At 43.6% G+C, this 27,043-nt stretch overlaps 1 protein-coding gene across 1 annotated transcript in view; it reads right to left on the bottom strand.

Annotated features, from left to right (window-relative positions):
- Nucleotides 1-26,677, bottom strand: part of LEMD3 (LEM domain containing 3) — an 89,211-nt gene extending 62,534 nt beyond the window's left edge. The window contains exons 1-2 of the mRNA XM_073620127.1: nucleotides 25,554-26,677; nucleotides 3,339-3,367 (exon numbers count right to left, since the gene is read on the bottom strand). Of these exons, the coding sequence (XP_073476228.1) occupies nucleotides 3,339-3,367; nucleotides 25,554-26,586 (1,062 nt within the window). The 5' untranslated portion in view covers nucleotides 26,587-26,677. The remainder of the gene's footprint in view (nucleotides 1-3,338; nucleotides 3,368-25,553) is intronic.
- Nucleotides 26,678-27,043: the final 366 nt, after the last annotated feature.

The raw sequence follows: 27,043 nt of genomic DNA, 5'->3' as shown, positions 1-27,043 counted from the left end.
TATCAATGCAACATATACAACATAGTATACTCTTTGTTATGTTAACATGATGGGGCCATACAATTTTAACTCACAATGTTTCATCAGCATGAATTAGGAGGAATGGTTTCTGCTGTGCATGCTGTGAGACCCCAATACAAAAGACTTCAAGCAATGACCTCAGCAATATTTTAAAAACCATAACTGGACTAATTTGTCTTATAATTACATTTTAAAGTGAAGCCATAATTAATTTTGAACTTCAAATAATGCAAAAAAAAAAAAAAAACCCACATACCACATCATTACTCTTATTAGCCAGGAAACTCATAGCAATTCTGATTTATTTTCCTTTAAAAGCTGAAGTTTAATCTGCTTATATATTTTACCCTCTCTAGTTCCACCCTCCCCTCTCACAAACATGCTATATAAATAATATGTATATAAAACCTGCCCATTTTATATTGAATATCTTATTGGATATTCTTATTTTGAAGTCGCCAAGCAGACCTCTTTTTAGAACCACCGACATCTTGCATTTCACTCTTCTTTTTACCAATAAACTGAGCTTACAGTGGGGCAAAAAAGTATTTAGTCAGCCACCAATTGTGCAAGTTCTCCCACTTAAAAGGAGGAGAGAGGCCTGTAATTGTCATCATAGGTATACCTCAACTATGAGAGACAAAATGTGGAAACAAATCCAGAAAATCACATTGTCTGATTTTTGAAAGAATTTGCAAATTATGGTGGAAAATAATTATTTGGTCAATATCAAAAGTTCATCAACACTTTGTTATATATCCTTTGTTGGCAATGACAGAGGTCAAACGTTTTCTGTAAGTCTTCACAAGATTGTCACACACTGTTGCTGGTATGTTGGCCCATTCCTCCGTGCAGATCTCCTCTAGAGAGGTGATGTTTTGGGGCTGTCGCTGGGCAACACGGACTTTCAACTTCCTCCAAGGTTTCTATGCGGTTAAGATCTGGAGAATGGCTAGGCCACTCCAGGACCTTGAAAGGCTTCTTACGAAGCCACTCCTTCGTTGCCCAGGCAGTGGTTGGGATCATTGTCATGCTGAAAGACCCAGCCACGTTTCATCTTCAATGCCCTTGCTGTTGGGAGGAGGTTTGCACTCAAAATCTCAGGATACATGGCCCCATTCATTCTTTTATGTACACAGATCAGTCATCCTGTTCCCTTTGCAGAGAAACAGCCCCAATGCATGATGTTGCCACTCCCATGCTTCACAGTAGGTATGGAGTTCTTTGGTTGCAACTCAGCATTCTCTCTCCTCCAAACACGACGAGTTGTGTTTCTACCAAACAGTTCTACAGGAAATGGGAGGGCTCCATGTTACTTGCTGGAGCTTCTTATACACACTTTGAGAAGCTCACGGTATGCAGTGAAATCAGAGCAAGCAATTTCTTTAAAGGAGAAGAGAAGCCTGTCTAACTGTGCAAGACCAAGAGGGAAGGCTGGGGTTCAGCTTTAACCCTTCATGGTTTAAAGGGGTTGTAAACCCTTGTGTTTTTCACCTTAATGCATCCTATGGCAGTCACCTGACCCCCAGCCCCCCCCCCCCACCCTTTTACTTACCTGAGCTCCTTCATCTCCTCGTCGGGGATGCGTTGTCCCTTTCTCCATGGGGTCCAGGCTGTTGATTGGATTGATAGCAGCGCAGCCTTTGGCTCCCGCTTTTGTCAATTAAATGCAATGACGCGGGTGCCGGGGCCGAGTCCAGCATTCGTGTCTGTGGACGCAAATGTTGGACTCGGGAGCGCGCCCGCAAGGAAACCCCCTCAGGAGAGCGCTTCTCCTAGGGGGTCATTTGATGCAGGAGAGGAGCCGCGAGAGCCGCCGGGGGATCCCAGAAGGAGATGTTTGGGGCCACTCTGTGCAAAACGAGTTGCACAGTGGAGGTAACTGACGTTTTTTAAAAAAAACTATCCTTTACAATCACTTTAAGGGCCAAGCCCTGCCTACTGCCCAATACAACAAGATCAGTGTTCAGCAAGGACACTTATTAGAAGGATCCAAAGACATGTTCAAACATTTTACAAATAAATTCAACCCCCCCCCAAAAAAAAACAAAAAAAAAAACCCCCACACACACACGCTCACAATCCACTTTATTAGTTACACCTTGCTAGTACCAGGTTGGACCCCCTTTTGCCTTCAAAACTGCCTTAATGCTTTGTGGCATAGATTCAAAGTGTTGGAAACATTCCTCAGATTTTGGTCAATTCTGAGACAATAGCATCACTCAGCTGCACATCCTTGATGCAAATCCCCCGTTCCACTACATCTTAAAGGTGCTCTGACTGTGGAGGCCATTGGAGTACAGTAAACTCATTGTCATGTTCATAAAACCAATTTGAGCTTTGTGACATGGTGCATTATCCCGATGGAAGAAGCCATCAGAAGATGGGTACACTATAGTTATAAAGGGATGGACATGGTCAGGAACAATACTCAGGTAGGCCACGGCCTCAAAACGATGCTCAATTGGTACACGAAGGGGCCCAAAGTGTGCAAAGAGAAAATCGCCCACACCATTACATCACCACCAGCAGCAGCCTGAACCGTTGATAGAACGCAGGATGGATTCATGCTTTCATGTTGTTTCTGACACTTTTTTTTTTTTTCAGGCAACTTTTTTCCTATTCTATTGTCCAATTTTTGTGAGCCTGTGCGAACTGCAGCCTCAGTTTTCTGTTCTTAGCTGACACCCAAGGAGGTCTTCTGCTGCTGAAGCCCATCTGCTTCAAGGTTTCATGTGTTATGCTTTCAGGAGATATCTCAGAGGTACTCGGCGCACCTTGGTTTAACGAGCAGCGATTTGAGTTAGTTGCCTTTCTATCATCTTGAACCAGTCTGCCCATTCTCCTGACATCAACAAGGTATTTTTCTCCCCACAACTGCCGCTCACTTTATATTTTCGCTCTTTTTCGGACCATTCTCTGTAAACCCTAGAGATAGTTGTGTGTGAAAATTTCACTAGATCAGCAATTTTTTAAAATACTCAGACTAGCTGTCTGACACCAACAACCATGCCACTTTCAAAGTCACTTAAATCCCCTTTTATCCCCATTTTAATGCTCAGATTGATCAGCAAGTAGTCTTCACCACATCTATATGCCTAAATGCATTGAGTTGCTGCCCTGTGATTGGCTGATTAGCAATTTGTGTTACCAAGCAATTGATCACGTGTACCTCAAAGTGGCCAGTGAGGGTATATTGCTCATTTTCTTTAGATTTCAAAAAGGGTAAAATTTCATCAACAAAAATCTAAGACACTGTCAACCTGGCAATCTTTCCATATGGAAAAATGAAACCTGGCAGCATGTTTAATACTTACATAACCAGGAAAGCCATCAGGACTTTGTACTAAGGAAAAAAAAAAAATAAAAAAATCAGAAGAAAGGTATTAGGTAAAAATTGTTTTTAGTACATGCACAGAATAAAAACACGTGGTTACCAATTGGATAACACAAAACCCCACAGTGACTAGTAACAGGTAAAGAAATTGTGTCAATATGTCAGGCACAAAACAAACAGCACTATCCCCTATGGCAGGGATATGCAATTAGCGGACCTCCAGCTGTTGCCAGACTACAAGTCCCATCATGCCTCTGGGTGTCATGCTTGTGGCTGTCAGAGTCTTGCCATGCCTCGTGGGACTTGTAGTTCTGCAACAGCTGGAGGTCCACTAATTGCATATCCCTACCCTATGGCCTGCAGTTGTCTAGACTCTAGAATATGAAACCTGGTCTGTGTAATCAGATATTTCAGGTTAAATTATGTAAAGTAAATCATTCCTTTGTATTCAGTGCCTGCATGCAAAAAGGCCATGAACAGTTATGCAGAGGAGTGACAAAGTTAGATATTTTTCTTGGGTTTAATTTTACAGCTGGATACACACTATACAATTGTCTGTAGACTTCTCCTCTTCAGATTTATCAAAACCATATAATAATGGGAGGTCAAACCTTAAGTGTTTCAATTTGTATGCAATCAGGCAGACCCTTGCACTACATGTTTTTGGTAAATCTAAAAAGGAAATCAGACAAAAATTGTAAAGGGTGTATGGGGTCTTTGGGGGGGGGGGGGCCTGCAATCGTTGTCAACCTATGAGGTATAAGGGGCTTCAGTTGTGGCCTGTATACTGTGCAATGGCTCGATTACGTATATGTATAGAATTATTCTCTCACATCTCCAGTTATGTTCCAAAAACTTAACCAGTATATGCAACAGGCTAGGGAAGGTGCAGAGACCTGAGACAAAGCATAGAGGAGAATGAGTAGGAGCAACCAAAGAATACCAGAAACAAGGAATTAGCCTGAGGGCTAAAAGGGGGTTACCTGCACCTGAGTGCCTGAAAAGGAGACCACCCAGCGATCCTCCAGTAGGCACATAGTCAGCACCCCCCACTTAAAGTGGGAATGCACCTTCATGAAGAGGTACCATTAGACCTCCTTACAGGTCCGAGTTAGAAGCCAGGTCAGGGACCTGGCAGCATGTGCTGAAGCAGTAGACAGAGGGGTGGAATATAACCAACCTTTCCCTGGGAATATCTACATTGGGGCCGCAGCAAGGTCTGACTGACCAACACATTGCTGATCAGTGTCCAGCACGGGGCAAGAGACAGCATCCCTCAAATGCCAAAAGGGGTTAGAGGCTCTATAGATAGGTCGCCAGCATTCAAGTAGCACAGACCCATGGAAGACCCACAAGAAGTAAGTTACAACTGAAGCATACAAACTCAAGCCACTTGCACCACGTGTTCTCTGAAGAGGAGTCCACCCCAGCTGGGGAGAGTTGCCTTTGGAGGCAACTAGCTCACTAACATGGTTTGACAGATTAACTGCTTGCTGACCGCCTCACGCAGATATACTGCGGCAGAAGGGCTCGTACAGGCAGAATTACGTACCTGTACGTTCCCCTTTAAGAGGCAGCCAGCGCACCCACAGCAAGCTCCGCGAGTCGGGTCGCGGGTCCCATGGACTCGAATGCCTCACGGGGAGGAAGAACGGGGAGATGCTAATGTAAACGAGCATCCCTCCGTTCTGCCTAGTGACGGTGTCACTGATCTCTGCTCCCTGTCATCAGAGCAGAGATCAGTGACGTGTCACACACAGCCATGCCCCTTACAGTTAGAAACATGCCCCTAGGACACACTTAACCCCTACACTGCCACCTAGTGGTTAACCCCTTCACTGCCAGTGTCATTTACACAGGAATCAGTGCATTTGTATAGCACCGATTGCTGTATAAATGACAATGGTCCCAAAAATGTGTCAAAAATGTCCAATGTGTCCGCCATAATGTCGCAGTCACAATAAAAATCGCTGATCGCCATAAAAAAAAAAAAAAAAAAAAAAGTATTAATAAAAATGCCATAAAACTATCCCCTATTTTGTAAACGTTATAACTTTTGCACAAACCGCTCAATCGCTTATTGCGATTTTTTTTACCAAAAATACGTAGAAGAATACATATCGCCCTAAACGGAGGAAAAAAAATTGTTTTATATATATTTTTGGGGGATATTTATTATAGCAAAAAGTAAAAAAAATGAATTTTTTTCAAAATTGTCGCTCTTTTGTTTATAGCGCAAAAAATAAAAAGCGCAGGGGTGATCAAATACCACCAAAAAGCTAGCTCTATTTGTGGGGAAAAAAAAAAAAAAAAACATTTTTGTTTGGGAGCCATGTCGCACGACCGCGCAATTGTCAGTTAAAGCGACAGTGCCGAATCGCAAAAAGTGCTCTGGTCGGGAATGGGGTAAATTCTTCCGGGGCTGAAGTGGTTAACCGCTTCAATACAGGGCGCTTTCACCCCTTCCTATCCAGACCAATTTTCAGCTTTTAGTGCGGTCGCATTTTGAATGACAATTGCACGGTCATGCTACACTGCACCCACACATTTTTATAATTTTCTTCCCAAAAAAAGCTTTCATCACCACTGTTTTTTTTTTTTGCGCTCCAAATTAAAAAGGGGAAAAAAAAAAAAAAAAAAAAAAAAAAAAAAAAAAAAAAAAACACACCACACACTTTTCCTTCATTTCTGTTACAAAACTTTGTATATAAAGTTTCTCCTTCGTGGACGGGCACTGATGAGGCAATACCGATAGGCGGCACTTATGAGGCACTGACAGACATCACTGATGGGCACAGAGTGCCATCCTAATGGGTACTGATTGGCATCCCTGGTGGGCTCACCTGGTGGTCTCCAGTGGGTATCCACCAATAATCAATGCGCTGTTATCAGCGTAGACACCACGTCAGGAGAGCAGTCGAGTTGAGGAAAAGACGATAAACGGCTCTTCCTGGTTACCATGTGATCAGCTGTGATTGGACACAGCTGAACATGTGGTAAAGAGCCTAAGTCATAGGCTCTTTACCAGGATCGGAGATGCGGTGTGTCAGACTGGCACCACCGTGCTACCGGCTTATCCTGCTGGATGTCATAATGATGCAAAGTCAGGATAATGAAAGCACCTTCCGGCCCTCATTCTGCTATATGGCGGGTGGGAAGTGGTTAAGGTCACTGCCAAGAAAGAATAGAGAGCAGAACCAAAACTAGCTCAAACTGGAATTTGAAGAGATATGTCCATCGGTAAACTTTTTTTTAAAGTAGGCAGTCTACTTGACTGGTGTCCTTGTTTAGGTGTACACTGTTTGCCCAACAGTGGGAAGTCAGTCAAACATCTAAGCATTCCCTCTCAAAAGGGAAAATTGCTAGCACATTCAGACAGGGCCCATCCACCCAATCCATAGGCATACCTCAAAACAGACGATTCAAAAGGGAAGCTCTTTGAAGCTGCAGGAGCCCTAAAAGATCCAAGGCTGAGGGCAGACATCATGATCCTCCAAATGCTGAGTAAAACACACTGCCTCAATCACATCCGACAACTCCCTTTAAATCTGGAGTAAAGGCAGCTGACTGCAATATTTCAAGAACAGTCTCTTCTGAAATAGACTGCTGGGACTCTGAATCCAAGTCAGAAATAGTCACAAGGACCAGTGGTCCAGTCTGACCTAATGCCACTGGGGGGTAAGAGACACTCTGCAGGGGATAGGGCTGGAGCATGTTGAGAGCCTCTACAATCAATCTATGCAAGGAGTTGAGCACGTGGCCAAAAACCAGAGGGACATGGAGGTCCCCAAGGAATGGGCTGGTTAGTCAGCCCCACCTGACACTGCTGAGGAAAACTCCAAGAACCACCAATAACAATGGGTGTACTAGGTCCCAGATTACAGGTACTGGATGTGGTGGCCATGCAGTGGAAATTGACTAAGCCCAAAGTGAAAGGCAAGGACTAAACTTCTCAAATCTAGTGCTGATGAGTGCCAGGTGGACAGAGGCGACCATGTCACTGTAAGGTTTGGGTCCATGAAAATTACACAATGCCTTTTTGAATATGGATGACGGAAGAACAAAAAGGTCAAGTCAAACTTTGCTTTTATTCAAGCTGGAAACTGACCCTTTTATAACCGCATTAAGTTCTAATTTTTAAAAAAATTCCCGACAGCTAGATTTTTTTCAACAGACGAAACTATCAGACTTGTCACAAATGCTTCCTTCCCCCTGCTGAAATAAATAAATATATATATATATATATATATATATATATATATATATATATATATATATATATATATATATATATATATATATATATATTTATTACACACATATATACATACACACACACACACACATACATATAGCGAGTTGCTCAGCTATAATGTACGAGCATGCATTTACAGCATCATTCTGTGCCGTGATGAGACTCCCATGCACGTGCTGGAACAACATTATTGCAGCCCAGCCATTCAAGTGGTCGGAGAGAGCGAACCCAGAAGAAGTCTTTATGAAATACTTGAATTTCCAAAAAAACAAAAATGCTGCTCAGTGAAGTGTGTGTGGGGTCACATTCGACTAAATACCTCAGAATTTGCTTGTGTTTTTTGCAGAAGGGGAGGGACAAATTTCAAACTGACTGGTTATCCCCTTAAGCAGAGATCACATGACCAAATGCCTATGCAGTTTGTCATACGACTGGCTGCTCCAGTGTTCTAGAGCAGAGTTTTCTCCAAAATTAGGAATTTCATGTTTTTCTTTTATTATTTTTGATAAAGTAAAAACTAAAGCTGTTCTGGGCACAGCAACTACGTACATTATACTGCAGACAGCATACCTAAAAGTGGTTAAGGCAGTGCACACAAGCACTGCCAGCCATACTGATAGTATAACCTGCAGCATATACTTTATGCCTTTTTTCTATTCATCTTCTAAATGCCTTATTAGTGGTAATCCCTGATTAGTGGTCACATGACTGCCCGATCTCTTCCTCCGATGTATGTACTAGGGAGGGAGGGGCCAAGGTCTCCCTCTGTCTGCCGGGTGGTCACGTGACCTCCCTCTGTAGTGTATACATTGCAGTGAGAACGATGGGCAGTCACGTGACCGCTGATCGGGGAGAAAGAACTTAGAAGATAAGAAGATAAAATAAAAAAAAGAGCATATACAGTATATACTACTAGTAGCTACGTAGTCTGTTCCTCCCTGTCCTGACTACCTTATTGGTAGTATACTCTGTAGAAAAAAAAATAATAATAAATAATGAGGACCTGGTGAAGCAGACTACATAGCAACAAAGTTTGCAGTTTTTTTGTGATAAAGTACCCAGTTTTTTTTTCCAGGTAAGCCAGGCACTTTAACTCTTCGAGGAGGAATCATTACGATCACACACCTAATGGTGGCTTGTGTGTATATGTTTGTCTAAAAGCTAGATCAAACCTATTACTAGAGTACGTTCGTGCTGCATACAAAAGTAAAACACGCTGCCCTTTTAGGATTTCTTTAGTTACCAAGTGCTGAAATAGGACTTAAGGCAGCACAGCAGGCAGAACAATGCCTATCACACTACTCAGAGCCCTTTCACAATGCCAGTGCCGGGGCGTCGGCGGTAAAGCGCTGCTACTTTACCGTCATTTTTGTGGCACTTTTAACCCCTGCTATCAGCCAAATAAAGGGTTAAAAGTGCCCTTGCAGGTGCTTCAGCTGCGCTGCCCATTGATTTCAATGCGCCTCAAAAAAGCTGCTTGCAGGACTTTTTTTTTTTTTGATGCCCTACCATCGCAGCGCCCCAGTGTGAAAGCACTTGAGCTTTCACACTGGGATTGCAAATGTTTTTTTTCAGGCGCTTTACAGGTGCTATTTTTAGCGCCAAAAGGCCTGAAAAACACCTCCAGTGTGAAAGGGGTCTTATATTTTAGGGTCCGATTCATCAAAATGTGTAGGTAAAGAAAAGCGTAAACTGAACAGGGAGGTAGATTTAGTAAAAATTGGACAACTGGGGACTGAACCTATACTGTGTAGACTGCATATGCCAAAAGCGTCTTATAAGTACTTGGGTAGTTTTGATGCATATCATGGCAAAGTACAACAGGAATATAGTAGAGGTCGACCGATATGGGTTTTTCTCTGGCCGATGCCGATGCCGATATTTAGAAATCGCGGTGGCCGATGGCCGATATGTGATGCCGATTTTTTTGGGCCGATATATTTGGCCGATTTTTTTTTTCCTTTCTTTTTTCCCTTCATCTCATAAAATCTAACAGTTAGACCCCTTTCACACTGGGGCGTTTTTCAGGCGCTTTTGGGCTAAAAATAGCACCTGTAAAGTGCCTGTAAAACGGCTCCCCTGCAGTCTCAGTGTGATATCCCGAGTGCTTTCACACTGAGGCGATGCGCTGGCAGGATGTAAAAAAAAGTCCTGCAAACGGCATCTTTGGAGCGGTGTATACCCCTCCTCCACCACTCCTGCCCATTGAAATGAATGCGCACCGCTGCCGAAGCGCCTGCAAAGCGTTTTGGCAGCGGCGCTTCAGGGGCGCATTTAACCCCTTCCTCGGCCGCTAGCTGGGTTATAAGCGCCCCGCTAGCAGCCGAATAGCGCCTCTAAAATGACGGTAAAGCGCCGCTAAAACTAGCAGCGTTTTACCATCAACGCCTGCCCGCTCCAGTGTGAAAGCAGCCTTAAGTAATACAGAAATTTTTTTTCATTTAAACATTAAACAAAACAAACCTTCAATCAGTTCACTTGTATGTATAATTTAGAAAAAAAACCTTAAAAAAAAAAAAAAAAAACTATCTTAAATAATAAATACACAAAAACAGGTAATCAAAACTTTTGGACGAAAAAAAATGGGCTAACTTTACTGCTTATTTTTTTTTTTTTCAATTCATTACTGTATTTTTTTTTTTAAATTGCGTTTGAAAGACCGCTGCGCAAATACCGTGTGACATAAAATATTGCAACAATCACCATTTTATTCCCTAGGGTCTCTGCTAAAAAAATATATATAATGTTTGGGGGTTCTAAGTGATTTTATAGCAGAAAATACAGGATTTTTACTTGTAAGCAACAAGTGTCAGAAAAGATTTAGTCTTTAAATGGTTAAACTGAAAACTTCTACACGCGGAGTTCAGTCTATTGATAAAAAGAACCTGAAAGAGATACAAATGTATCTTCTTATCGTACTTGGCAGGCTGCCCAGAGGAGGGGAGAATCCTCTCCACAGATAACTTAGGGAAACTTGCATTAACTTCTATTACAGAAGTCATTTGCAAGTCACGGCTGAAGTTATAATTGGCCTTTTTTATCAGCACAATCGGCCGATGCCGATTAAGTAAAAAACGCCAAATATCGGCCGATATATCGGCCGGCCGATATATCGGTCGACCTCTAGAATATAGTGCTGTGTGTAATCATGTGTACACCACATTTCCCCAAACCTACAATACATTCTTGCAGATTCTGAAAAAGCCAAACTTTGCTGGTCCTATTTTAACTTTGTTTCAAGGACAGTTGCACCCAGTATCAGAACAGTTTGCAAATCCATGCACTTTAAACATTAAATGCGCTCTACATTTGAAGCAGAAGGCTTTTTTTTCCCCCATCATCTTTAACATTATATGGCTGTTGGCTAGTTCAATTCTCATACATTGCAGAAATATCTATGTTCCCGAGCCTGCCAACTGGTTGTGGCCATTTACAGCAAAAGCTCATTCTTCAATTATTCTTTGGTGCATATTATAGAGTCTACATCAAGGAGGTACACGACAAGACATTACCAACTATCGCAAGAATATATCAGTGGTTTTAAACCAATAAACTGCAACAAGAAAAGTTTGTCATCTTTTTTTCTAAAAACCTGCAATTATAGAGATAGGAAAACTGCCATTGTTACCTTATTTAAAAACACTGCACAGAGCAATCATCTTGATCCAGACTGTTACCTAGCTGATCAGTCTTCAGAGATTAAAAAATAAATAAAATAAATAAAATGGGGGAGATGTAGGAGCAGCATTTTAAAAAGGGGTAGGGTCTGTTTTGTCCCCCCCCCCCCGAAATTTTTTTTTTTTTTTTAAATTGACACTTACCTAGGTGAATGCAGCATCGGTCGGATGCTGCATCTGCCCCCCGTCGGCTCTAACAGAGAATTAAGCGATCAAACACCACTGATTGCTCAGTTCTCCCTGAGCTGTCAGTGCAGAACGAACTGCACTCCTGTGATCAAACAAGCTTTGGCTGTACTTCAATATTTTACCTCCTAGATGCTTGTTCAAGGTCAGTAAAGCAAGGACAAGGATGACTGTCCTGTGATGCCCGATGAAAGTGCAGTCTCCAGTCAATCTGTTAGCTTGGAGAAGGCAGGAGTGGCATCTTCCCATCCCAGGCTATGGGGCTGTGTCTATTGATGTAAGCCTGTTTTTAAGGCAGCTTCTTTTGACCTGTGCACATTCCTTATACTCTACTGATGCATTCACTGTTACTAGTGTTAGAGCGAGCACTGCTGTTATTTCTGGTCACATGATCCACTCTGTGTGCTATAATTTCCATAGAGCTGAAAATGTGCAATCCATCTCAGGGGCCAGCAGGAAAGGGTGACTACGTTCACATCCACAAGGGGAGCATGAAGAACAAACACGCAGAAGCAAAACGCATACGTACGTCACGACAGCATATGCAAACAATGTTTAAACCACACATGAAGTATCATACGTTAGAGCGAAAGCAATAGTTCTAGCCCAAGACCTCCTCTAACTCTAAACAGGTAACCTGTAAAAATTTTAAAGCGCCGCCTATGGAGATTATTTTATGTACCGAAATTTGGCACCATTCCACGTGTGCGAAATTTTAAAAGAGTGACATGTTAGAGTAGATACCTAACATCTTTCACATTACACAAAAAAATTGTTTGAAAAATTGCTGCGCAAATATTATGCGACGTAAAAAGTTGCAACGACCGCCATTATATCCCCTAGGGCAGTGATGCCAAACCTTGGCACCCCAGATGTTTTGGAACTACAATTCCCGTGATGCTCATGCACTCTGCAGTGTAGTTGAGCATCATGGGAAATGTAGTTCCAAAACATCTGGGGTGCCAAGGTTCGCCATCACTGCTCTAGGGTCTCTGCTAAAATATACATTTTTTTATCTCTTGGAATGGTTAATTATATTTAAATTTAACAGTTTAGACAATGCTGTTACCTGTGAGAAACGAGAGGAAAGAAGTCCGAGACTTTTTAAAATGTGGTTTTGTGCGTCTTGAAAAAGTATTCCTACCCCTTGAAATTTTCCACATTGTCATGTTACAGCCAAAAAAAAAATGTATTTTATTGGGATTTAATGTGATAGACCAACACAAAGTGGCACATAATTGTGAAGTGGAAGGAAACAATAAATGGTTCTCAAAATTGTTTTACAAATACGCATCTGAAAAGTGTAGCGTGCATTTGTATTCAGCCCCCTTTACTCTGATACCCCTAAAATCTAGAGGAACCAGTATAAATACAGTTGTTCTGTGAAGCCCTCAGGAGGTTTATTAGAGAACCTTATTGAATAAACTGCATCATGAAGTCAGGGATAAAGTTGGAGAAGTTTAACCACTTCAGCCCCCAAAAAAATTTACACCCTGACCGGGTTATTTTTTTGCGATATGGCACTGCGTCGCTTTAACTGACAATTGCGCGGTCGTGCGACACTGTACCCAAACAAAATTGACATCCTTTTCCACCCACAAATAGAGCTCTCTTTTGGTGGTATTTGATCACCTCTGCGGTTTTTATTTTTTGCTCTATAAAAGAAAAGAGTGACCAAATGTACTAAACTGCATATTGGCATGATTGGCTGAGAAATATATATATATATATATCTATCTATCTATCTCATTTTCATAATCAGCCAGTAACAATGGGGATTTAAAAAAAAACTAAAATGAGTCCTTTATAGTGCAAAAAGAATCAATCACTACTGTAAATATTACTTTCACATTGCTTTTTTTGTACTATAAAGGGCTAATTTTAGTTTTTTTAACCCCATGTTACTAAAAGTCTTAGACCTGGTTCACATCTATGTTTTTTGGTGCTTTTTGCAGAAACGCACTACAGTTCATTTACATGGTTTCTTATGGGACACATTCACATCTATGCTTTTTCAGCCGCTTTGGAAAGGTTCAAGGACTTTAAACGCAATACAGCGCTTTTTTGGTTCAATATACTCCAATGGAGAAGCTGTACAAAAGCAAGTAGTGCGTTTTTGCAGCAATTTTGTGTTTTTCAATCTGCCCAACAACAAATTGGTCAAAAAAAAAAAATGCAAAAATGCAAGTCGCAGCAAAATCACATGAGCAAAAAAATCAAAAAACACACAGCAAAAAGTACTGCAGAAACAGATCAAAAGCAAACTGCATAGGTGTATACCGAGCCTTATGCTGGCCACATGGATCAATTTTCAGACGAAAAATCTTTGTACATTTGCTGACTGAAAGAATGTTCTTTTAATTTTCACTTGTTTTTAACATTCTGTTTTTAAAACTAATGTAATTTCTGAACGAAAACCACATACACTGTCTGAAAATTCCTTTGACCAAGAAGTTTTCTATCATTTCCAAATTTTCCCGTCACTGTGGTTGAAAATGAATGTTGATTTGACCACACTAATGGTTAGAAAATCGAACAAACGTTCTTAAAATGACTATTTAAGGAAGACATTGTTTTTTAAATAAAAAAAAAAAAATTGGATCTCCGAGTCTGATATTTACCAGATTCACCCTTTTATAGCATATACAGTATCTCTCCTCTGTTATTCTCAGAGTGGATTGGAGATTTTGCTCCCTAACCATATAGTTATTTAGATTTACCACTGCATATAGATATTTTTTTTAATTTTACACCACACTTTTATTAAGGTTATTAACCGATCAAAACAATAATTGGCCAACTAATCGATTATTAAAATAATCGTTAGTTGCAGAGATAGATAAACTCTGTTTCTCAAAAGACATTCTTTCCTGCAGTGCTTGATACAATGTTCCCCCCACCAAATTATACACACACACACCTATGTATTTTTGGTAAAAAAAAATTATTCGCAATAAGCATATAGTGATTGGTTTGCATAACAGTTATCGCATCTACAAAATAGAGGATAGATTTGACATATTTATTAATAATTTTTATTTTTTTTAATTAGTAATGGCAGCGATCTGCGATTTTTATCATGACTGCGACATTGCGGCGAATAGATCAGACACAACACTATTTTGGGACCATTGGAATTTATACAGCTATCAGTGCTATAAAAATGCACTGATTACTGTGTAAATGTCACTGGCAGGGAAGGGGTTAAACACTAGGGGGGGTGATCAAGGGGTTAACTGTGTTCCCTCAGCATGTTCTAACTGTAAGGGGGGGGGGGTGTGGAGGATGGGCTCACTAGAACATGACAGAGATCACTGCTCCTGATCACTGGGAGCAGTAGATCACTTCACTGTCATGTTGCAAGACAGAATAGGGAAATGCCTTGTTTACATATGCAACTCCCCAGTCTGCCTCTCCGTGCCACCAGCGGACATAGAGTCTGTGTGCACGCTCCGGCCGGCGGCGTGCACGCAGATGACGCAGTGACGTACGGGTACATGTTTTGCGCACCCGTGCCACTTTGTCGACGTATATCGGCGTGAGCAAGTGATTAAAACATAAATAGAAATATATTTAAGAATATGCATATAATTATTTTTCTACATGGGGATTATAGGTAGAATATTGTAAACATACCTAGGAACATATTTAACTTATTTTTGATCCATTCCCTTATCAAGAGCATGTTAAATATGTTTTTCAAGTGTAACCATGATATATTCCATCTATAATCCCTATGTAGAAAAAAAAATGATAATCTTTTCAGATACAGGTTAAATATGTTCCTTGTTAAGCATAACCTCCCCCCCCCCCATATAATACATAACAATGTACCCATAATACCAATGTAAACAAATAATTATGTGCATATTTGTTTCAGAAATAGATTAAATATGTTTGTGAAGTACCCATATTTCATCCATAATCCACATGTAGAATAGTTATAGCCATATTCCTATCATAAACAGGTCAAATGTGTTATGTAGGATGCGTGATAATATGAATCCACTTGTAGAAAAAGAATACCAATATTTTTATCAGACACAGGTCAAATGTGGTCCCTGCCATGTGTAACCACGATATATTGCACCCATAATCCCAATGCAGAAAAACAATTATACACAATCTTTTCAGAAACAGGATAAATATATAGTTAAAGGATATCTAAAGATTTGTTTAAAAAACAAACATGTCGTATTTGCATCCTCTGTGCAGTTAATTTTGCACAGAGTGGCCCCAATCCTCCTCTTCTGGGGTCCCTCAGCAGCACTCCTAGCTCGAGTGCCCCGTTGGGAGAGCCACTCTCCCTCGGGGCACTCGTGCGGGCGGGCGCACTCCCGCGTCCATTGACACAGACAGCAGGACTCTGCCCCGCCCCCCGGCTCTGGCATTATTGGATTTGCTTGACAGCAGCGGGAGCCAATGTCTGTACTGCTATCAATCTATCCAATCAGGAGAGAAGACACCGGCTGGAGCTGGTGTGCTCAACCGCGTCGCTGGAAAGACCAGGTTCAGGTAAGTAAAAGGGAGGCTGCTGCATCACAAGAGGTTTGAATGCATTAAGGTGAAAAACCGTGAGGGTTTACAACCCCTTTAAGCATGAGATTTCCCTCCATAATCCCCACATATAAAAGTAATTGTACCCATATCCTTATCAAAATCCAGTCAAATGTGTTTTTTGCAGGGAAGTTCAATTCCCATCACTCGACACCCAAGACATGCAGTTCTGGGCACCAGGCAAGAATTTTCTCTTTTTATTTTTACATTTAGCCCAAGGTTTAGAGCCGACGGTCGGCTCTCTTGTAAAAGCAATCCAAGCAGCCAACTAGCCACTTGATCGCTTTTACAAGCATCGGGAGGGGATGTCCTCCCGCTGCCTTCAGTGGGCCGTCCTGACACTCGATCGACCAGACAGCGCTTCCACCGGCTGATCACAGAGGCGCACAAAGACCGCAACAGCTCTGACCGCCTCTGATATTGAAAACATGAAGTGATCAGCATACATTACTTCCAGTTTCACCGGCGCCGGTTTTAAAAATGGAAAGCATTTGATCACACTGATTTTGGTTGGATCAAATGCTTTTAAGGGCAGAGGAGAGATCTGGGGTCTCCATAAAGAGTGTCTGTCACTGCCTATTATTGTCACATGGCATGTTTACATTCTTTGTGACAGCAATAAAAGGGATTAAAAAAAAAATTTAAAGCGACAGTGTAAAAGGAAAAATGAATAAATTTTTTTTTTTTTTTTTTTAAAGCACCCCATCCTCATGTGCAAATGCACACATCGGTGCTGCACACACACAAGCAATGATCAACTCATCTGAGGTATAATTACAAATGTCAGATCACGGACAGCTGTGCAAAAATACCATGTGACAAAAAATTGCAACACCCAGCAATTTATTCTCTAAAGCCTCTGCTTTAAAAAAAAAAAAAAAAAAAAAAAAAAAGTGTGTAAAATATATATTTTAATAAAAAAAAAAAAATTGAGGCTGGGTCCACACCGGAGCAGCGACATGAAAACAGAGCAGAAGACTCACAGAACCCCAGTAAAATTTGCACCGGAGATATGTGAACCGGCTCCATAGTGAGATGTGGAATCCCACATGCAATTCGCAACAATGTGAACCCAACCGGAGGGTTCTAAGAAACTTTCTACCAAAAAATAAATAAAACGTACATATTTTTGTGGAAAAAAAAAAAAAACGCAATAAGTGTATATTGATTGGTTTGCACAAAAGTTATAGTGTCTACAAAATAGGGGATACATTTATGGCATTTTTTTTTTTTTTTTTACTTGTAATGGCGGCGATCTGCGATTCTTACCGGGACTGCGGCATTGCGGCAGACAGATCGGACACTTTTTTGGGACCACTGACATTTAGAGCCCTTTCACATTGGGGCGGTTTGCAGGCGTTATTGCGCTAAAAATACCGCCTGCAAACCGACCAAAACAGCCTCTACTGTTTGTTCAGTGTGAAAGCCCGAGGGCTTTCACACTGAAGCAGTGCGCTGGCAGGAGAAGAAAAAAACTCCTGCAAGCTGCATCTTTGGAGCGGTGTATTCACCGCTCCTGCCCATTGAAATCAATGGGGTAGCGCGGCAATACCGCGGCTATAGCCGCACTATGCGAGCGGTTTTAACCCTTTTTCGGCCGCCAGCGGGGGTTAAAACAGCACCGCTAGCGGCCGACTACCGCCGCAAAAACGACGGTAAAGCAGCGCTAAAAATAGCGCTCTTTTACCGCCGATGCCCCCACCTCCCCTGTGTGAAAGCAGCCTTATACAGCAATCAGAGCTAAAAAATAGCCACTGATTACTGTATAAATGTCACTGGCAGGGAAGAAGTTAACACTAGGGGGCGATCAAGGGGTTAAATGCATTCCCTCAGCGTGTTCTAACTGGAGGGATGGGACTGCCTGAAGGAGGAGACCGATCGGTGTTCCTATATACTAGCAATACACTGTCTCTCCTCCCCTGCCAGAACATGCATTTCTGTGTTTATACACACACACACCCCCTCATTCTGGCTCTGTCACTAGCGATCGCGGGTGCCTGGCGGACATCGCGACCGCCGGGCACGCGCCCCCTATTCCCCTTAAAATGGCCGCCGTACAGCTATGGTGAATTGTGCAGGGGAGCCATTCTGCCGCCGTCAAACGACGGCAGGCAGAAAGCAATTAAAGCAGGGTTAGGTTATAACAAATATCCCAAGCTTTGAAATTCTCACGGAGCACTGTTCAATCCATCTGAAAATGGAAAGAGTATGGCACAACTGCAAACCTCCCAAAACATGGCCGTCCACCTAAACGGACAGGCCAGGCAAGGAGAGCATTAAATCAGAGAAGGGTACCAAGAGGCCCATGGTAACTCTGGAGGAGCTGCAGAGATCCACAGCTCAAGTGGGAGAAACTATTATTCGTGCTAACAACAAATCTGGTCTTTATGGAAGAGTGGCAAGAAGATGGCCATTGTCGAAAGAAAGCCACAAGAAGTCCCATTTGCAAGAAGCCATGTGGGGGAAACAGCAAACATGTGGAAGAAGGTGCCTTGGTCAGATGAGACCAAACTAGAACTTTTTGGCCTAAAATCAAAACGCTATGTGTGGCAGAAAACTAACACTGCACATCACCCTGAACACACCGAACCCCACCGTGAAATATGGTCGTGACAGCATGACGTGGGGATGCTTTTCTTCAGCAAGGACAGGGAAGCTGGTCAGAGTTGATGGGAAGATGGATGGCGCTTAATACAGGGCAATCTTAGCAGAAAACCTGTTAGAGTCTGCAAAAGACGAGACTGGTGTGGAGGTTCACCTTCCGGCAGGACAACGACCCTAAACATACAGCCAGAGCTACAATGGAAGGGTTTAGATCAAAGCAAATTCATGTGTTAGAATGGCCCAGTCAAAGTCCAGACCTAAATCCAATTTAGAATCTGTGGCAAGACTTGAAAATTGCTGTTCACAGACGCTCTCCGTCCAATCTGGCAGAGCTTGAGCTATTTTGCAAAAAAGAATGGGCAAAAATGTCACTGTCTAGATGTGCAAAGCTGGTTGAGACATCCCCAAAAAGACTTGCAGCTGTAATTGCAGCACAAGGTGGTTCTACAAAGTATTGACTTAGGTGGGACGAATACAAACGTACGCGACACACTTTTCAGATATTTGTAAACTATGTTGAAAGCCATTTATCATTTTCCTTCCACTACACAATTCTGTGGCACTTTGGTCTATCACATAAGATACATTTACATTTTTGGTTGTAACATGACAAAATGTGGAAACTTTCAAGGGGTGTGAATACTTTTTCAAGGCACTGGATGTGAACCTAGGTTAACCACTTCAACCCCGGAAGGATTTAACCCCCTTAATGACCAGGCCATTTTTTGCGATGCGGCACTGCGTCGCTTAAACTGACAATTGCGCGGTCGTGTGACCTTGTACCCAAACAAAATTGATGCCCCCCCCACAAATAGAGCCTTTCTTTTGGTGGCGTTTGATCACCTCTGCAGTTTTTATTTTTTGCGCTATACACAAAAAAAGGCCGGCAATTTTGGAAAAAAAAAATTGTTTTTGCTATAATATCCAAAAATAAAAAAATGTAAAAACAAAATTTCTTCATCAGTTTAAGCCAATATCTATTCTGCTACATATTTTTGGAGAGGGAGAATTAAAAAAAAAAAAATTATAAATCACATGTGTATATTGATTGGTTTGTGCAAAAAAAGTTTTAGCGTCTACAAAATAGGAGAGAGATTTATGGCATTTTTTTTTTTACTAGTAATGATCAGTGATTTTTAGCTGGACTGCGACATTGCGGCAGACAGATCTAAACTTTTTTGGGACCAGTGACATTTATACAGCGATCAGTGCTATAAAAATGCACAGATTACTGTATAAATGACACTGGCAGGGAAGGGGTTAACACTAAGGGGCAATTAACGGGTTAAGTGTGTCCTAGGGAGTTGTTGGAGGGAGTGGACTGACTGGGAGTACAGAGAGATTGTTTTTCCTAATAACTAGGAACAGACGATCACACTGTACTCCCCTGACAGAACAGAGATCTGCTTTGTTTACAGTGACAGATCCCAGTTCTGCCTCTCAGTGGAGCGATCGCAGGTGGACATCGCAGCCACGAGCATCAGCTCCAGCGCCATGGGCGTGCGCCTCCTGCATCTATTACACGAAGCGCCGTACCACTACAGCCATTCACGCAGTAAAGCTGCCCTGCCGCAGTATAACTGCGACGGCTGGTCAACAAGTGGTTTAGACAGTAAGTCCGTTACTAGCCAGATCACTAAATGAAAACAAAAAGGGGAAAAAAAAAGTAAATGTTAATGCAGCCACATTTAGGAATTGGTAGGCTGCAATATTACATTGGTTTTGGATTTAGCTATACTTTAACGTTCACCTTTTCAGAAATCTGTAAGGTGAACTTACACTGGATCCCCTCCCCATCCCCCCATGGTCCCGCTGTACTTGAGGCCAGTGATCACCCGCTAGGAGACATTGGGTCGCCCTGGTCCGGGGATTTGAAATCCCTGAAGCGTTCTCCCTTCTCCCCCGCTGACAGGACGGGCTCGGCAGTTTCTGATTGGTTGGTGACAGTGACAGCGCTGACCAATTTGAAAGCCTCCTATAGCACCTTTACGAGATGTGTTTAGGAGATTAAGCCGTGGGCATTTCAAGTCCCGGACCGGTGAAGCATTGACCCGATGTCTTCTAGTGGGTGATCACCAGCCTCAAGTACATTGGGGCTGCTTACAGATTTCTGTAAAAGGTGAACTTAACATACTCAGCTCAAAATTAAGACAATTAACACTGTATCAGGTAAAATTGAAACAGTGAGTTGCCTTTACAAGTCGATTTAGGCTTCATTCACACGACCATAATTTACGAGCGTTTAGGCCTCACGCACACGGAATTTGCTTTTCTCCTTTGAACGCTAGAGCTCCTAGCAAAAGAAAAGATGCTTAAAAGGGGTTGTAAAGGTAAAATTTTTTTTTTTTTAAAAATAACAAACATGTTATACTTACCTTCACTGTGCAGCTCGTTCTGCACAGAGTGGCCCCAAACCTGGTCTTCTGGGGTCCCTCGGCGGCTGTTTCAGCTCCTCCCCGCAAGCATTAACCACCTTAATGCGAGCTCCCTCGCATGGTGGTTAGTGTTTGCGGGCGCGCTCCCGTGATACAGCCGGCGGCTATAGCCGCTCACTGTATCACTCGGCCCCGCCCCCCAGCGCGCCGCGTCATTGGATGAGATTGACAGCAGCGCGAGCCAATGGCTGCGCTGCTTCCAATCCATCCACTGTAGCCAATCAGTGGCCAGGGTGAGCGGAGGAATAGATGTCGGAACGAGAGGCTGACTTTCGAGGCGTCAGGTAAGTAAAACGGGGGGGCGGCGGTATTGTCAGAAGTTTTTTCAACTAAATGCATAGAATGCATTAAGGTGAAACATTTTTTACCTTTACAACCCCTTTAAAACAAACATGCCAAAAGCAGAACATTGCACATGTGTAGGCGCATTGTAGTGCGAGTGTTAATGGACTCCACAAGGCGAGAATATTTATTCTTATCATTGAAATGCATTAACATTCAAACTTGCCTAGTGTTTAGATCAGAGGTCTAAAACTGATGGCCCTCCAGCTGTTGCAAAACTACAAGTCCCATGAGGCATTGCAAGGCTGGCAGTTACAAGCATGACTCCCACAGGCAGAGGCATGATGGGACCTATAGTTTCGCAATAGCTGGAGGGCCACCAGTTACCCCTGGTTTAGATGCATTCAGCTCCTCTCTTGGACGCACTGGTGATGGGTTTTTTTTGTTTTTTTTTAGCCTGTAAACCTTCCTCTTAATACACCCAAAAAACACATGTGCATGGTGACCTAGGCTAAGGCTGGGTACCCTATGGGCCATATATTGGGCAGCATGGGTATGTTCAAAATGAACTAGCCAACATTTAGTTAGTGTGAACAGTTGTCTGACAGAAGCTGATCTAGCGACCCTTTTTGTCAAAGGGACATGCTGGCAAACCAGCATCTGATCAGCACTGGCGGCCAGTGCTGATCAGTGTGTACTGGTAGGAAAGGAGAGGGCAAACCATGTCAGAACACAGCAGGGGAGATTGCAGCAATAACATTGCGTGCGTACGGCGATTTTTTTTTTTTCTTCATTCAGCCCACTGGGTGTCTACCAGACTTAACATAAAGGAGCTTTTACAAGCTGGAAAAAAAAGCCTGTAAAAGAAGCATTTTTTAAAACCCTGTGTGCATGAGGACTTATTTACCAATCTGAATGCAGCTACATTGTCTTCAACTGAGACATTCATGCAAGGTCCCTTTCACACCAGCGAACTGATTGGGTCTGCTTGTCCATTTTTTTGCAGTCTGCTCACATAATTTGTAATAAAAACATCTTTGCCATTCAGAAGCTTCCTTCCAACCACTTTGCCTATTTTATATATACAGTAAAACCTTGGATTGCAAGCACAATTCACTCAGGAAACGTGCTTGGAATCCAAAGAACTTGTATAACAAAGCAAATTTCCCCATAAGAAATAATGGTAACTCAGATGATTTGTTCCACAACAATTTATTCATAAGTCCTTCAGTTTATAGTCCATATAAAATAATAGCAATGTGACCAGGTTGTGCAACCATAAAATGTCCACCCACAAATGGGAGCTTCAACAAGGGGAATATAAGCAAAATCCAGCAGGGGCTACAGCGTATAAAAGAGAAGAGAGGAGTCCAAGTGTAGCAATATGGTTCCATTTAATGAAGGTACAACACTTAGCAAATCACATGGTTGACGATTAAGTCACATCTAAGTATGCAGGTATCTGGGGTAAAGCTGTCCACAGACCGTCCTCCACACCGCCGGTTCTCACCACTGTCAGTCTGCAATCGTGACTGGGAAGACTACCCTGCAGTAGAGCGATCGGACAGCGAGGCTTGAAGCGCTCATGGAGCTCAGCGTGGAAGGGATGACGCTGATGGTGGTGTGGAGGACTGTCTGTCAGCTTTACCCCAGACACCTGCATACTTAGATGTTGTACCTTCATTAAATGTAACCATACTGCAACACTTAGGGCACTTTTCGCTGCCATTTACTGTAGTTTTAGTGGTGCTTTTCGGCCGCTAGCAGGGAGCTTTTAACCCCCGCTAGCCGCTGAAAAAGGGTTAAAAGCGCACACGGTGCTGCCCATTGATTTCAATGGGCAGGGGAGCTTTAGAAGCAGTGTATACACCGCTCTTAAAGTGTCTCACAGAAGCTGCTTGCGGGACTTTTTTGAGCATCCTGCCAGCACATCGCTCCGGTGTGAAACCCCTCAGGCTTTCACACTGGACAAGAGAGGCACTTGAAAGTGGCCTTAGAGGTGCCCCTCTTCTCTTTTATACTCAGTTGTGACGCTACTTACATATCAAGACATCGCTTGTATATCAAGTCAAAATGTACTAAAAAAAAAAAAAAAAAAAAAAAAGTTGTTTGTCTTGCAAAACACTCTCAAACCAAGTTACTCTCAAACCAAGGTTTTACTGTACTGCGATTCTGTACTCGCCAAATATGCTGCAGAAAACTCCCTACACCGAGTCTGGCTGCAACCATTTTAACTGTGGGCAGCTGAAGCTGCTGCCTGTTCACTTCCTGGATTAACACAGAGGCACAAATCCAACACTGCAGCTCTCATTGGCCCTCTTATGACTCATCCCCACCTCCCTGACAAACTCTTGACAGTGAGAGAGCTTTGCATGTCACATAAGCCTAGGCTTATTACCAGACAACAGGAAGTGGGCTGTATAAGGCACTGACTGGCAGAAAAAAAAAAGGTTTTATTATCCAAAGCTAAAACAAGGGCAGAAGATTTAATAGATGGAAACGAGAAAAAAAAAAAATGACTGAATCTCTGCTTTAATTCAGAAACTTTTGAGCTAGAAAAACACTTGCATAACAACATTTTTACGGCCACGAGGACGTTGCCTTAAAAGTCAGCTGAACCACGTTGAAAATCATTGGTGAAACGTTGATCGCGTCCTATCAAACGTAATCACTGCTTGGCAATATACAATAGAGATTCCTCTATCCATGCCATTCAGTGTGGACAGGACTTGTATAGGTCCCCATTGCACACGTTCCTGGATTACAGGCTCCTCCGTAGCGGGTGCTACAGCCAATCACCAGCTGGACACTGGACACATCACAGATAAATACACATGCTTGCCAACACACCATGGATCTTGAATTGCAGTAAGATCACATCACAGCAGAATAAATACAACTTTTCAGAGGTGCACAGGACACCCTCATTACATGTCCGACGAAGGGGTCCTGCGTGGCTCCAAAAAGTTGCATTTATTCTGCTGTGTTGTGATCTTTCTGCAATAACTTTTGGACTGCAATTCAAGATCCATGGTGTGTTGGCAAGCATGTGCAATAGACTCCTTCCAGAGAGGTGGTTCTGGCCAGCTCAGTAGATTGCTTTAAGGCCTAGATTCTTTCCTAAAAGTACATAATATAACTGGGTACCTAACATTTATAGGTAAAGTTGATCCAGGGAAAATGTGATTGCCTCTAGGGGGATCAGGAAGGAATTTTTTCCCCTGTTGTAGCAAATTGGATCATGCTTTTCTGGGGGGGGGGGGGTGTTTGACCTCCTCTGGATCAACTGTGGGTATAGAATTGTGTATATAGGAGGGTATGTTTTTTTTTTTTTTTTTTATGGTTGAACTAAATGGACTTGTGTCTTTTTTCAACCTGACTAACTATGTATGTGTATCTATTTTTTAAGCCCCATACACACGATCCGATTATCGAACAAATGATCGTCCGTTTTTTTTTTTTGCATGCTAATCTCATGTCGAATCTGATGAGTTTACTAAAGTCACGAAAATTCCCGTATGACAGAATAAAAATTCGGAAGTGATGTCATGTGTTGTAATGCATTTTCGAACGACAGCCATCCACTTCAACCTGAGTGTGTGTCTACAATTATCCCTATTTAAGGTACCCATATAGTGCCGTCAATTTACGCAGCGCTCCACATATACATCACACACATCAGTCCCTACCCTCAAGGTGCCCACAATCCAAGGTCCCCAACATTCATATACTAGGGACAATTTAGTCAGAAGCCAATTAACCTACCAGCATGTCTTTGGAGTGTGGGGAGTACCCGGAGGAAACCCACGCAGGCACAGGGAGAACATGCAAACTCCAGGCAGGTAGTGTCGTGGTTGGGATTTGAACCAGCGACCCTTCTTACTGCTAGGCGAGAGTGCTACCCACTACACCACTGTGCTGCCCAGAAAGCTGTAATGATTACACAAAAATCGTACGATGAAAGAAAATTTCCCTGCATGTCTGATAGAATAATATTGGATGAACTGTCCTGATTGGCTCTCGAAAACTCTGTACTAATGATCCGATTATTGTACGATCAATTCAAACGCGGATTTTTTCGTACGATTTTCGAATCACGTGTACGGGGCTTTAGTGTGGACGGGAGCCTCACGTGGGCAGAATGTGGGGCCGCCATCAGCTGGTTTGGCACATTGGGGGTAGATGTGGTGTATACTTACTGCTCTCCTCCTCAGTAGGGCCTGTGCCTTGCATCCTCAGGTAGGTGAGTCCCAGGAAGAAAAAGAAGAGGCAGGCCGCAGTGAGCAGGAACATGGACAGGTAATGAGCACTGAAGCCTCCTGTGGGGGAGACCTCGGCACTCCTGAACTGTTGCAGCAGCTCCTCCTCGGGCTCAGGCAGAGGCTTCTTCTTGCTGTAGTAGGTGTGGTTGGGCCCGGCGTGGTTGGAGTAGGGAAGCCGGCTGGGAATGCTGTTGCTGGCTGTGTAGAGCCGGGATGAGGAGCCGCCGTCGTGGCTGTAGTTCAGGTGATTGTTGCTCTTGTCTGGAGACTTCCTGGCGGCGGCCCGATGTCTGGCAGACACTTGGCTCTCGTCCCTGTCCCAGGCCGCTGTGTCGGGGGGCTCCATGCCGTTATCCCGGTCCTGTCTGGTCATACTCCGCCTGCTCCGGCGGCTCAGCGCCTCGTCCTTAGCCGCCGCCTCCTCCTCCTCCTCGTCGGAGTCCGAATAGTCCCGGCAGTAGGAGAGGCGGCTGCCGTTCACCGCCCGGCTCTTCCTCGCCTCATCCTCCGAGGAGGAAGGGTGGCGGTATTGCGGCCTGCTCGCCCCCCACCACATAGGCGCCTTCCGCCCGTCTAGCGCCTCCACACAGTCCCGCTGGGCCGGGCTCCTACCCCCCGCCGCCTGAGGGGCGCCGCCGATATCCGCGTCTGACTCGTCTGAGCTAAAGCCGAGCAGCACCGGAGACTTCCCGGCCTCCGTGTGAGAGGAATGTCGGCCGCTTCTCCTGTGCGTCACCTCCCCGGCGAGCGGGCGGGCTCCCCCGCTCTCCCAGCGTCCCTCCGCCGCCAAGTTGTTGTTAGTCACCCGCGTCTTCCCCGCCCGGCTCCTCTGCTCCTCACGCAGCTTCTTCAGTCTCTTCAGGTAGACCGGCCTGGTGCTATCCGTGACCGGCCCCGGCGTCACCCCCGAACGCCTCAACTCATAGACGAGCTCTTCGTCCGTTAACTGAGCGGCCGCCATTTTGACCATTCGCCTGGGCTCCCGGGGCACCCCCCCACCGCACGCGCCCACTGTGCCCCGGAACTGACGTCAGCGAACTAGACTGTGAACTAGACCCCCTCCGCTCACCCAACGAGCCTGTCTGGTGCGTGGAGCGCCCCTAGCGGCGGCGTGTTCTCTTCATCGCGTTCCACTGATTGAGTAGAGCCGAGCAGATACAGCGCGGCCAAAGTCACTCCTCACATACCATAACAATGCGTGTGTAGCTACCCACAGAGGACAATTGTTCTGGGAGTTGTCTACACGCCTAAAGATGACACACCTCGCTCTCTTAGCACTTACTGACACAGCTTCTACTGGAATCGCACAGGAACTTGCCCCCATAGCTCTCAACTGTCCCTGATCTCGAGGAACTGTCCCTGATTTGGAGCTCTGTCCCTCGTTGCTCCTCACTCATTTGTCCCTTATTTTGAGGGACTGTCCCTGA

This window comes from Aquarana catesbeiana, linkage group LG03 (assembly GCF_042186555.1).
Source record: "Aquarana catesbeiana isolate 2022-GZ linkage group LG03, ASM4218655v1, whole genome shotgun sequence".
NCBI lineage: Eukaryota > Metazoa > Chordata > Amphibia > Anura > Ranidae > Aquarana > Aquarana catesbeiana.
The sequence above is the reverse complement of the archived record's forward strand: the minus strand, read 5'-3'. Positions and strand labels throughout refer to the sequence as shown.